Below are 12,500 nucleotides of genomic sequence, written 5' to 3' on the forward strand. Positions count from 1 at the left end.
ACCAGAAATTATCCCCGACAGGGCACCTGGAGAGAGAGAGAGAGACAGGACGCCAGGAGATGAGAGAGAGACAGGGCACCTGGAGAGAGAGAGAGAGACAGGACACCTGGAGAGAGAGAGAGAGACAGGACACCTGGAGAGAGAGAGATAGACAGGGCACCTGGAGAGAGAGAGAGAGACAGGGCACCTGGAGAGAGAGAGAGAGACAGGGCACCTGGAGAGAGAGAGAGACAGGGCACCTGGAGGGGGAGAGAGAGACAGGACACCTGGAGAGAGAGAGAGACAGGGCACCTGGAGAGAGAGAGAGACAGGGCACCTGGAGAGAGAGAGACAAGGCACCTGGAGAGAGAGAGAGACAGGGAACCTGGAGAGAGAGAGAGACAGGACACCTGGAGAGAGAGAGAGACAGGGCACCTGGAGAGAGAGAGAGACAGGACACCTGGAGAGAGAGAGAGACAGGACACCTGGAGAGAGAGAGAGACAGGGCACCTGGAGAGAGAGAGAGACAGGGCACCTGGAGAGAGAGAGACAAGGCACCTGGAGAGAGAGAGAGAGACAGGGAACCTGGAGAGAGAGAGACAGGACACCTGGAGAGAGACAGAGACAGGGCACCTGGAGAGAGAGAGAGACAGGGCACCTGGAGAGAGAGAGACAAGGCACCTGGAGAGAGAGAGAGACAGGACACCTGGAGAGAGAGAGACAAGGCACCTGGAGAGAGGGAGAGACAGGACACCTGGAGAGAGAGAGAGAGACAGGACACCTGGAGAGAGAGAGACAAGGCACCTGGAGAGAGAGAGAGACAGGACACCTGGAGAGAGAGAGAGAGACAGGGCACCTGGAGAGAGAGAGAGAGAGAGAGACAGGGCACCTGGAGGGGGAGAGAGAGACAGGACACCTGGAGAGAGAGAGAGGCAGGGAACCTGGAGAGAGAGAGAGACAGGACACCTGGAGAGAGAGAGAGAGACAGGGCACCTGGAGAGAGAGAGAGACAGGGCACCTGGAGAGAGAGAGAGACAGGGAACCTGGAGAGAGAGAGAGACAGGGAACCTGGAGAGAGAGAGAGACAGGGCACCTGGAGAGAGAGAGAGACAGGGCACCTGGAGAGAGAGAGAGACAGGGCACCTGGAGACTAAATACATGTATTATCATATTTTGTGATGTGTGTCTTTTTCTGGCAGAGCAGCTGTGTGTGTGTGTGTGTGTGTGTGTGTGTGTGTTCTTACTGGCAGAGGGGTGGTTGGTGTGGGTGGTGGGTACAGATGCCGTGGTTGTGACAGTAGTCAGTGTGACAGACTGAGGAACAGATGGCCATGTGACTCGGCCGGGACACACACTCAAACCCTGCAGAGCATCGGAACAACCACAAACACATGTCCTCCTGCAGACCTGGGGGGAGTAGGAGAGAGAAGAGGGGGGAGAGGGGGGAGAGAGGGGGGAGTAGGAGAGAGGAGAGGGGGGAGGAGAGAGTGGGGAGAGAGGGGGGAGAGAGGGGGAGTAGGAGAGAGAAGAGGGGGAAGGAGAGAGGGGGGAGAGGGGGGAGTAGGAGAGAGAAGAGGGGGAAGGAGAGAGGGGGGAGTAGGAGAGAGAAGAGGGGGAAGGAGAGAGGGGGGAGAGAGGGGGAGTAGGAGAGAGAAGAGGGGGAAGGAGAGAGGGGGGAGAGAGGGGGAAGGAGAGAGGGGGGAGAGGGGGAGAGAAGAAGAGAGAGATCTGAAACAGAAAGTGTTGAACGAAAAGCTAACAGCGTTTAATAGTTGAACAGTTCTGAGGTTCTGGAGAGCTCCCACAGAGCAGGCTTTGGTTGCAGCCCAGTTTCAACAGTTGAACTATAAGGTTCTGGAGAGCTCCCACCGAGCAGGCTTTAATTGCAGCCCAGTACTAACACACCCAATTATACCCAGCAAGGCTTTGATGAGCAGTTCATTAGTTGAGGGGTATTAGTGCTGGGCTAAAACAAACCCCTGCCATACCCACTGACCCCCTTTACTCACCTCCCACGGTGATGTTCGTAACCTTTGATCCTCTGAAGCTCCGCCCCTCCCTGACAGCCTGGGCCAATCCGGTGCGTTCCAGCAGAGAGTCCGCCCCTGACACTCCCAGCCAGGCCAACGCTCCAGAGGTCCTAAACACCACCACACTCTGCACCGCTCGACCACTAGAGGGGGGATAGTTTAATCAATCAATTAATCACACCACCACACTCTGCACCGCTCGACCACTAGAGGGATAGTTTAATCAATCAATTAATCACACCACCACACTCTGCACCGCTCGACCACTATAGGGATAGTTTAATCAATCAATTAATCACACCACCACACTCTGCACCGCTCGACCACTAGAGGGATAGTTTAATCAATCAATTAATCACACCACCACACTCTGCACCGCTCGACCACTATAGGGATAGTTTAATCAATCAATTAATCACACCACCACACTCTGCACCGCTCGACCACAAGAGGGATAGTTTAATCAATCAATTAATCACACCACCACACTCTGCACCGCTCGACCATCTTATTACGTTTGCAATCGCAACAAATAATCTGCTCAGACCCCAACCAAGGACGATCAAAAGCCGTGCTATAAATTCTCGGACAACCCAAAGATTCCTAGAGGCCCTTCCAGACTCCCTCTCAAGGACGTCGGAGTATAAAAATCAGTTAACGTCCTAATTGAGGATTAAAATTGAACCTTGCGTAATACCCTAGATGCAGTCGCACCCCTAAAAACAAAAAACATTTGTCACCAGAAACTAGCTCCCTGGTATACAGAAAATACCTGAGCCCTGACGCAAGCCTCCAGAAAATTTGGAACGGAAATGGCGCTCCACCAAACTGGAAGTCTTCCTACTAGCTTGGAAAGAAAGTACAGAGCAATATCCAAGAGTCCTCACTGCTGCTCGATCATTTTTCCAACCTAATTGAGGAGAATAAGAACAATCCAACATTTCTATTTGATACTGTCGCAAAGCAAACTAAAAAGCAACATTCAACAAGAGAGGATGCCTTTCACTTCAGCAGTTATGAATTAATGAACTTCTTCGACAAAAAGATAATGATAATTAGAAAGCAAATTACGGACTCCTCTTTGAATCTGCGTATTTCTCCAAAAGCTCAGCTGTCCTGAGTCTGCACAAAACTGCCAGGACCTCAATGGAGACACTCAAGTGTTTTAATCCTGTATCTCTTGACACGTTCATGTAAATCGTCATGGCCTCTAGACCTTCCAGCTGCCTAGTGGACCCTATTCCAACTAAACTACTGAAAGAGCTACTTCCTGTGCTTGGTCCTCCTATGTTGAACATAATAAATGGCTCCCTATCCACTGGATGTGAACCAAACTCACTCAAAGTGGCAGTAATAAAGCCTCTCTTGAAAAAGCCAAACCTTGACCCAGAAAATGTGTCACGATCGTCGAAGGAGGAGGACCAAGGCGCAGCGTGATATTCGTACATCTTATTTTATTAAGTGCACACACGATAAACAAAACAACAAACGATACGTGAAGTCCAACGGTACTAACACAAACCAACTGGAACAAGATCCCACAAAGAACATATGAAAACAGCCTACCTAAGTATGGCTCCCAATCAGAGACAACGAGCAACAGCTGCCTCTGATTGGGAACCACCCTGCCCAACATAGATCTATACGATCTAGAACAGAAACCAAAACATAGAAAACACAACATAGAAGCTACACAGTGAAAACTAAACATAGAAAATCCACACCCTGGCTCAACATTTCAGAGTCCCCAGAGCCAGGGCGTGACAAAATATAAAAAACTATCGGCCTATATCGGATCTCCCATCCCTCTCAATTTTTTTTGAAAAAGCTGTTCTGCAGCAACTGACTGCATTCCTGAAGACAGAAAATGTGTACGAAATGCTTCAGTCTGGTTTTAGACCCCATCATAGCACTGAGACTGCACTCTTGAAGGTGGTAAATTACCTTTTAATGGCGTCAGACCGAGGCTCTGCATCTGTCCTCGTGCTCCTAGACCTTAGTGCTGCTTTTGACCCCATCGATCACCACATTCTTTTGGAGAGATTAGAAACCCTAATTGGTCTACACGGACAAGTTCTTTCCTGGTTTAGATCTTATCTGTCAGAAAGATATCAGTTCGTCTCTGTGGATGGTTTGTCTTCTGACAAATCAATTGTACGTTTCGGTGTTCCTCAAGGTTCCGTTTTAGGACCACTATTGTTTTCACAATATATTTTACCTCTAGGCGATGTCATTCGGAAACACAATGTTAACTTTCATTGCTATGCGGAAGACACACAGCTCTACATTTCGATGAAACATGGTGAAGCCCCAAAATGTCCTAACCTGGAAGCCTGTGTTTCAGACATAAGGAAGTGGATGGCTGAATTTGTTTTCCTTTTCAACTCTGACAAAACAGAGATGCTAGTTCTAGGTCCCAAGAAACAAAGAGATCTGCTGTTGGATCTGACAATTAATCTTGATGGTTGAACAAAAAAAAACAGTGAAGGACCTCGGCGTTACTCTGGACCCTGACCTCTCTTTTGACAAACATATCAAGAATATTTAAAGGACAGCTTTTTTTCCATCTTCGTAACATTGCAAAAATCTGAAACGTTTTGTCCAAAAATGATGCAGAAAAGCTAATCCATGCTTTTGTCACTTCTGGATTAGACTACTGCAATGCTCTACTCTCCGGCTACCTGGATAAAGCACTAAATAAACTTCAGTTAGTGCTAAACACGGCTGCTAGAATCTGGACTAGAACCAAAACATTGGATCATATTACTCCAGTGCTAGCCTCTGGCTTCCTGTTAAGGCTAGGGCTGATTTCAAGGTTGTACTGCTAACCTACAAAACATTACATGGGCTTGCTCCTACCTATCTCTCTGATTTGGTCCTGCCGTACATACCTACACGTACGCTACGGTCACAAGACGCAGGCCTCCTTATTGTCCCTAGAATTTCTAATCAAACAGCAGGAGGCAGGGTTTTCTCCGATAGAGCTCAATTTTGATGGAATGGTCTGCCTGTCCATGTGAGAGACGCAGACTCGGTCTCAACCTTTAAGTCTTTACTGAAGACTCATCACTTCAGTAAGTCCTATGATTGAGTGTAGTCTGGCCCAGGGGTGCGAAGGTGAACGGAAAGGCACTGGAGCGACGAACCGCCCTTGCTGTCTCTGCCTGGCCGGCTCCCCTCTCTCCACTGGGATTCTCTGTCTCTGACCCTATTACAGGGGCTGAGTTACTGGCTTACTGGTACTTTCCATGCCACCCCTAGGAGGGGTGTGTCACTTGAGTGGGTTGAGTCACTGACGTGATCTTCCTGTCCGGTTTGTCGCCCTCTCGGGCTCGTGCGGTGGAGGAGATCTTTGTGGGCTATACTCAGCCTTGTCTCAGGGTAGTAGGTTGGTGGTCTATACTCAGCCTTGTCTCAGGGTAGTAGGTTAGTGGTCTGTTGATATCCCTCTAGTGGTGTGGGAGCTGTGCTTTGGCAACGTGGGTGGGGTTATATCCTGCCTGGTTGGCCCTGTCCGGTGGTATCATCAGATGGGGCCACAGTGTCTCCCGACCCCCACTGTCTCAGCCTCCAGTATCTATGCTGCAATAGTCTATGTGCCGGGGGGCTAGGGTCAGTCTGTTATATCTGGTGTTATTCTCCTGTCTTATCCGGTGTCCTGTGTGAATTTAAGTATGCTCCCTCTAATTCTCTCTCTCTCCCTCCCCTCCTGGAGGACCTGAGCCCTAGGACCATGCCTCAGGACTACCTGTCCTGATGACTCCTTGCTGTCCCCAGTCCACCTGGTCGTGCTGCTGCTCCAGTTTCCACTCTTCTGCCTGCGGCTATGGAACCCTGACCTGTTCACCGGACGTGCTACCTTGTCCCAGACCTGCTGTTTTCAACTCTCTCTCTCTACCGCACCTGCTATTTCAACCTCTAAATGTCCATCTATGAAAAGCCAAGTGACATTTACTCCTGATGTACTGACCTGTTGCAACCTCTACAACCACTGTGATTATTGTTTAACCCTGCTGGTCATCTATGAACGTTTGAACATCTTGGAGAACAATCTGGCCTTAATGGCCATGTACTGTTATAATCTCCACCCGGCACAGCCAGAAGGGGACTGGCCACCCCTCAGAACCTGATTCCTCTAGTATGAAAAATGTATGCACTCACTAACTGCTAAATGACTAAAATGTAAAAATGTAGGTTTCTTCCTAGGTTCCTGCCTTTCTAGGGAGTTTTTCCTAGCCACCATTCTTCTACATCTGCATTGCTTGCTGTTTGGGGTTTTAGGCTGGGTTTCTGTATAGCACTTTGTGACATCTGCTGATGTAAAAAGGGCTTTATAAATAAAATGTGATTGATTGATCAATCAATTAATCACACCACCACACTCCATCAGTGGCCAGTGCCCTGCTCCATCAGTGGCCAGTTCACTGCTCCATCAGTGGCCAGTGCCCTGCTCCATCAGTGGCCAGTGCCCTGCTCCATCAGTGGCCAGTGCACTGCTCCATCAGTGGCCAGTTCACTGCTCCATTAGTGGCCAGTGCCCTGCTCCATCAGTGGCCAGTTCCCTGCTCCATCAGTGGCCAGTGCCCTGCTCCATCAGTGGCCAGTTCACTGCTCCATCAGTGGCCAGTGCCCTGCTCCATCAGTGGCCAGTTCACTGCTCCATCAGTGGCCAGTGCCCTGCTCCATCAGTGGCCAGTTCACTGCTCCATCAGTGGCCAGTGCCCTGCTCCATCAGTGGCCAGTTCACTGCTCCATCAGTGGCCAGTGCACTGCTCCATCAGTGGCCAGTTCACTGCTCCATCAGTGGCCAGTTCACTGCTCCATCAGTGGCCAGTTCACTGCTCCATCAGTGGCCAGTGCCCTGCTCCATCAGTGGCCAGTGCCCTGCTCCATCAGTGGCCAGTGCCCTGCTCCATCAGTGGCCAGTGCCCTGCTCCATCAGTGGCCAGTGCCCTGCTCCATCAGTGGCCAGTGCCCTGCTCCATCAGTGGCCAGTGCCCTGCTCCATCAGTGGCCAGTGCCCTGCTCCATCAGTGGCCAGTGCCCTGCTCCATCAGTGGCCAGTGCCCTGCTCCATCAGTGGCCAGTGCCCTGCTCCATCAGTGGCCAGTGCCCTGCTCCATCAGTGGCCAGTTCACTGCTCCATCAGTGGCCAGTTCACTGCTCCATCAGTGGCCAGTGCACTGCTCCATCAGTGGCCAGTTCACTGCTCCATCAGTGGCCAGTTCACTGCTCCATCAGTGGCCAGTGCACTGCTCCATCAGTGGCCAGTGCACTGCTCCATCAGTGGTCAGTGCCCTGCTCCATCAGTGGCCAGTGCCCTGCTCCATCAGTGGCCAGTGCCCTGCTCCATCAGTGGCCAGTTCATTGCTCCATCAGTGGCCAGTTCACTGCTCCATCAGTGGCCAGTGCACTGCTCCATCAGTGGCCAGTTCACTGCTCCATCAGTGGCCAGTTCACTGCTCCATCAGTGGCCAGTGCACTGCTCCATCAGTGGCCAGTGCCCTGCTCCATCAGTGGCCAGTGCACTGCTCCATCAGTGGCCAGTGCCCTGCTCCATCAGTGGCCAGTGCCCTGCTCCATCAGTGGCCAGTGCCCTGCTCCATCAGTGGCCAGTGCCCTGCTCCATCAGTGGCCAGTGCCCTGCTCCATCAGTGGCCAGTGCCCTGCTCCATCAGTGGCCAGTTCACTGCTCCATCAGTGGCCAGTTCACTGCTCCATCAGTGGCCAGTGCACTGCTCCATCAGTGGCCAGTTCACTGCTCCATCAGTGGCCAGTTCACTGCTCCATCAGTGGCCAGTGCACTGCTCCATCAGTGGCCAGTTCACTGCTCCATCAGTGGCCAGTTCACTGCTCCATCAGTGGCCAGTGCCCTGCTCCATCAGCGGCCAGTGCCCTGCTCCATCAGCGGCCAGTGCCCTGCTCCATCAGCGGCCAGTGCCCTGCTCCATCAGCGGCCAGTGCCCTGCTCCATCAGCGGCCAGTGCCCTGCTCCATCAGCGGCCAGTGCCCTGCTCCATCAGTGGCCAGTGCACTGCTCCATCAGTGGCCAGTTCACCACCCAGTTCGCGAAAATGGTTTTCTCTTACAGACAGTGAGTACCGTGGCCGTGGCTTTGCTACATGAAGCAGACAGACAGGCATCCAGGCATTCAGTTACCGTTCGATTGAACGTTAGAATGGACAGAACCGGTGACCTAAGTGACTCTGAGCTTGGTATGATCATCGGTGCCAGGCGCGCCGGATACAGTATCTCAGAAAAAACGGCAGGCCTCCTGGGCTTTTCACGCACAACGGTAGGGTTTTACCTGAGAATGGTGCGACAAAAACACAAAACATCTAGTCAGCGTCAGTCCTGTGGGCGAAAACAGAGGTCGAAGGAGAATGGCAAGAATCGTGCGAGCTAACAGGCGGGCCCCAAACAGGCAAATAACGGCGCAGTACAACAGTGGTGTGCAGAACGGACATCTCAGGAACGCGCAACTCGTCGGTCCTTGTCACAGATGGGCTAATTGCAGAAGACGACCACACCGGGTTCCACTCCTGTGAGCGCCGCGCTGACGGCCGAGTCAGGATTTGGGCGTAAGCGGCGTGAGTCCATGGCCCCCATCCTGCCTGGTGTCCTGCCACACGTTGGGCCAACATCTCTGTGGAACATTTTCCGACACCTTGTAGAATCCATGCCCCGAAGAACTCAGGCTGTTCTGGAGGCAAAGGGGGATCCAACCCGGTACTTAGTGTTTACTGGCTGGCTAGCTAGCTAGCGTTAGCAACGTTGGGTGGTCAATGAGACTGAGAGCTAGCTAACCTAGCTAGCGTTAGCAACGTTGGGTGGTCAATGAGACTGAGAGCTAGCTAACCAGCTGCCGGTACTAATACACTGGCAGCTGAGTGTATACTTTTGTTACAATGTTTTTCGAAGTGTGTGGTAGTTAGCTAAGTTAGCCATGTTGTTAATACAACTACCGTCTGCTGTCGGCATCAAGGTATGATTTGAGAGCACTAGTTAGCTCCAAAAGTCGTCACAGCTTGGACTGCATTCTGACATTGAATTCAGAGCCGTTCAGTGGCTAACCATACTTACAAACATCATTTTACCAGGTTTACCGTGAAGCAATTTGTAATGACAGTCCACCACAACGGTACCAGTGAGTTTTCTGATTGACAAGGGGTTAGTCTGTGTTTTAATTTCTTCTCAATCAATTGAAATAATCACCTGCTCCACACCCCCTGTACGTCCTGGAACCCTGGGGCTCTCTGGAGGTAGGTCGCCACCTGCAGGATGGGAGGAGGAATTACACCGTCAACTTACTACTGCAGACTGGGGGTTCATCACAGAGAACCACAATGGAAAGAAGCTGTCAAACGCTGATGTGTCCCCAATGATTTGGAATGCATTAAATCCACTTGGGATGCGGAGTTTTAAATGGAAGATCAAGTAATAAAGGTATTGATTACGTGTGTGTGTGTGTGTGTGTGTGTGTGTGTGTGTGGTGTGTGTGTGTGTGTGGTGTGTGTGTGTGTGTGTGTGTGTGTATGGTGTGTGTGGTGTGTGTGTATGTGTGGTGTGTGTGTATGTGTGGTGTGTGTGGTGTGTGTGTGTGTGTGTGTGTGTGTGTGTGTATGTGTGTGTGTGTGTGTGTGTGTGTGTGTGTGTGTGTGTGTGTATACCCAGGCTGTAGTGTCTTCCTCTATACTGGCGGTCAGGTCAGAGCTGCTCTCCTCCAGAATCACCTGCAGCAGCAACTCAATGGACTCTACTGGGAAACACACACTGTTAATACACACACACACACACACACACACACTGTTAATACACACACACTGTTAACACACACACACTAAACACACACCCACCCAGTCTCCTACCTTTGATGGCAGCAGGCCGATCAGGCACGATGTAGACTCTGGGTCTGCGCGTGGAGCTGATGGTGGAGTGGGGAGGAGAGGGGGACAGGCCAGAGGACGTACCCGCCGATGGGCTGCCCTGGCTGGGGTGAGGGGCGGACCAGGGTGGGGGTCTGGTAGTCCTGAGCCTGGGGGATGACTGCGTGGTAGAGGTTGGTTGTGTTGTGGTTGTGGATGGTTGTTTTGTTGTCAGTGATGGTTCTGTTGAGGTTGGTTGTGTTGTGGTTGTGGATGGTTGTTTTGTGGTCAGTGATGGTTCTGTTGAGGTTGGTTGTGTTGTGGTTGTGGATGGTTGTTTTGTGGTCAGTGATGGTTCTGTTGAGGTTGGTTGTGTTGTGGTTGTGGATGGTTGTTTTGTGGTCAGTGATGGTTCTGTTGAGGTTGGTTGTGTTGTGGTTGTGGATGGTTGTTTTGTGGTCAGTGATGGTTCTGTTGAGGTTGGTTGTGTTGTGGTTGTGGATGGTGGTTTTGTGGTCAGTGATGGTTCTGTTGAGGTTGGTTGTGTTGTGGTTGTGGATGGTTGTTTTGTGGTCAGTGATGGTTCTGTTGAGGTTGGTTGTGTTGTGGTTGTGGATGGTGGTTTTGTGGTCAGTGATGGTTCTGTTGAGGTTGGTTGTGTTGTGGTTGTGGATAGTTGTTTTGTGGTCAGTGATGGTTCTGTTGAGGTTGGTTGTGTTGTGGTTGTGGATGGTTGTTTTGTGGTCAGTGATGGTTCTGTTGAGGTTGGTTGTGTTGTGGTTGTGGATGGTTGTTTTGTGGTCAGTGATGGTTCTGTTGAGGTTGGTTGTGTTGTGGTTGTGGATGGTTGTTTTGTGGTCAGTGATGGTTGTGTTGTGGTGGTGACCACAGGACCGGTTGTAACGGCAGGGTAGAGGGGAGTTGTGGTCGGACCACTGGGAGCGGTCAGAGTGGTTGTGGTCGGACCACTGGGAGCGGTCAGAGTGGTTGTGGTCGGACCACTGGGAGCGGTCAGAGTGGTTGTGGTCGGACCACTGGGAGCGGTCAGAGTGGTTGTGGTCGGACCACTGGGAGCGGTCAGAGTGGTTGTGGTCGGACCACTGGGAGCGGTCAGAGTGGTTGTGGTCGGACCACTGAGAGCGGTCAGAGTGGTTGTGGTCGGACCACTGGGAGCGGTCAGAGTGGTTGTGGTCGGACCACTGGGAGCGGTCAGAGTGGTTGTGGTCGGACCACTGGGAGCGGTCAGAGTGGTTGTGGTCGCGGTCAATACAGGATGTTCAGGATGGGTGGACAAAGCGATAGGACCAGCATTTGTGGTGGTGTGTTCCTGGAGAGGAGTGTGTGTGGGGGACCCACCGGTTGGGATGTGGAGTAAAGGGGTGTGTGTTTGGAGGGTGTGTGTAGCGTGTGTGTGTGTGACAGCGGGGGGTGTGCCTGAGTCCTCGTCCGGGTCCGTCTCTGGCCGTTGTGAATCACTGTCCATCGTGGTGCTGGTCGTTGTGGTAACCAGTAGAGGTCGATCAGGAGTCAGAGGTGAGGCGGCGGTCTGGACTACATCTGCCAGAGGCAGCTCTGCTGTGGTGAATGGAGAGGGGATGAAGGGATTTGTAGTCCTGTTGTAGTCTCTGTCTCTGTCAGGACTGAGGGGTGAGGAGGAGGAGGAGGAGGAGGAGGAGGAGGGGGAAAGAGGGGAGTCAGGGAGGGTAGAGAGGAGAGGAGAGGAGGAGGAGGAGGAGGAGAGAGGGGAGTCAGGGAGGGTAGAGAGGAGAGGAGAGGAGGAGGAGGAGGAGGAGAGAGGGGAGTCAGGGAGGGTAGAGAGGAGAGGAGAGGAGGAGGAGGAGGAGGAGGAGGAGGAGGAGGAGGAGGAGGAGGAGGAGAGAGGGGAGTCAGGGAGGGTAGGGAGGAGAGGAGAGGAGGAGGATGAGGAGGAGGAGGAGGAGGAGAGAGGGGAGTCAGGGAGGGTAGGGAGGAGAGGAGAGGAGGAGAGGAGAGGAGGAGGAGGAGGAGTCAGGGAGGGTAGGGAGGAGAGGGTTTGCGGTGTCAGAGTGTTGTGTGATGTTAGAGTGTGTGAGGGAGATAGAGCTCCACTAGTAATGTCTGTCTCTAAAGAGATCAACGACTCTGTTCCACTAGTAATGTCTGTCTCTAAAGAGATCAACGACTCTGTTCCACTAGTAATGACTGTCTCTAAAGAGATCAACGACTCTGTTCCATTAGTAATGTCTGTCTCTAAAGAGATCAACAACTCTGTTCCATTAGTAATGTCTGTCTCTAAAGAGATCAACGACTCTGTTCCATTAGTAATGTATGCATCCAAAGAGAATGATGAATCCGTTCCACTATTGATTTCTGTCCGGGTTGTCTGTCTTTGATTACTTCTGTCTGGATCCGGAGAGTGGGATGCAGATGTTTGACTAGTAATGTCTGGCCCAGGTAACCCCTCAGTCACACCTATCACAGGTACACTGGTCAAGCCCCGCTCAGTCTGACTCGGGGTGACCTCAGAGGTGACCTTTAACCCCTGGGGGTCAGAGGTCATCCCAGGTCCCCGCTCACCCCTCCATACTCTGATGCTCCTGGTGCTCCTCCGCCCAGGGGCCCCGCTCCGCTCCGTCAGCCCAGCCAG

General features: G+C 52.0%; 1 protein-coding gene across 1 annotated transcript in view; it reads right to left on the bottom strand.

Annotated features, from left to right (window-relative positions):
- LOC311119645 (uncharacterized protein) overlaps positions 1 to 9,341 on the bottom strand; it is a gene marked incomplete at its 5' end in the record, with an annotated part of 15,815 nt that extends 6,474 nt beyond the window's left edge. The window contains 5 exons of the mRNA XM_084194315.1: positions 1 to 26; positions 1,224 to 1,386; positions 1,989 to 2,152; positions 9,225 to 9,283; positions 9,321 to 9,341. The exon at positions 1 to 26 is cut by the window's left edge and continues 166 nt beyond it. Of these exons, the coding sequence (XP_084050441.1) occupies positions 1 to 26; positions 1,224 to 1,386; positions 1,989 to 2,152; positions 9,225 to 9,283; positions 9,321 to 9,341 (433 nt within the window). The remainder of the gene's footprint in view (positions 27 to 1,223; positions 1,387 to 1,988; positions 2,153 to 9,224; positions 9,284 to 9,320) is intronic.
- Between the last annotated feature and the right edge of the window lie 3,159 nt (positions 9,342 to 12,500).

This window comes from Coregonus lavaretus (genome assembly GCF_964263955.1).
Source record: "Coregonus lavaretus genome assembly, contig: HAP1_SCAFFOLD_1782, whole genome shotgun sequence".
Classification (NCBI taxonomy): Eukaryota; Metazoa; Chordata; class Actinopteri; order Salmoniformes; family Salmonidae; genus Coregonus; species Coregonus lavaretus.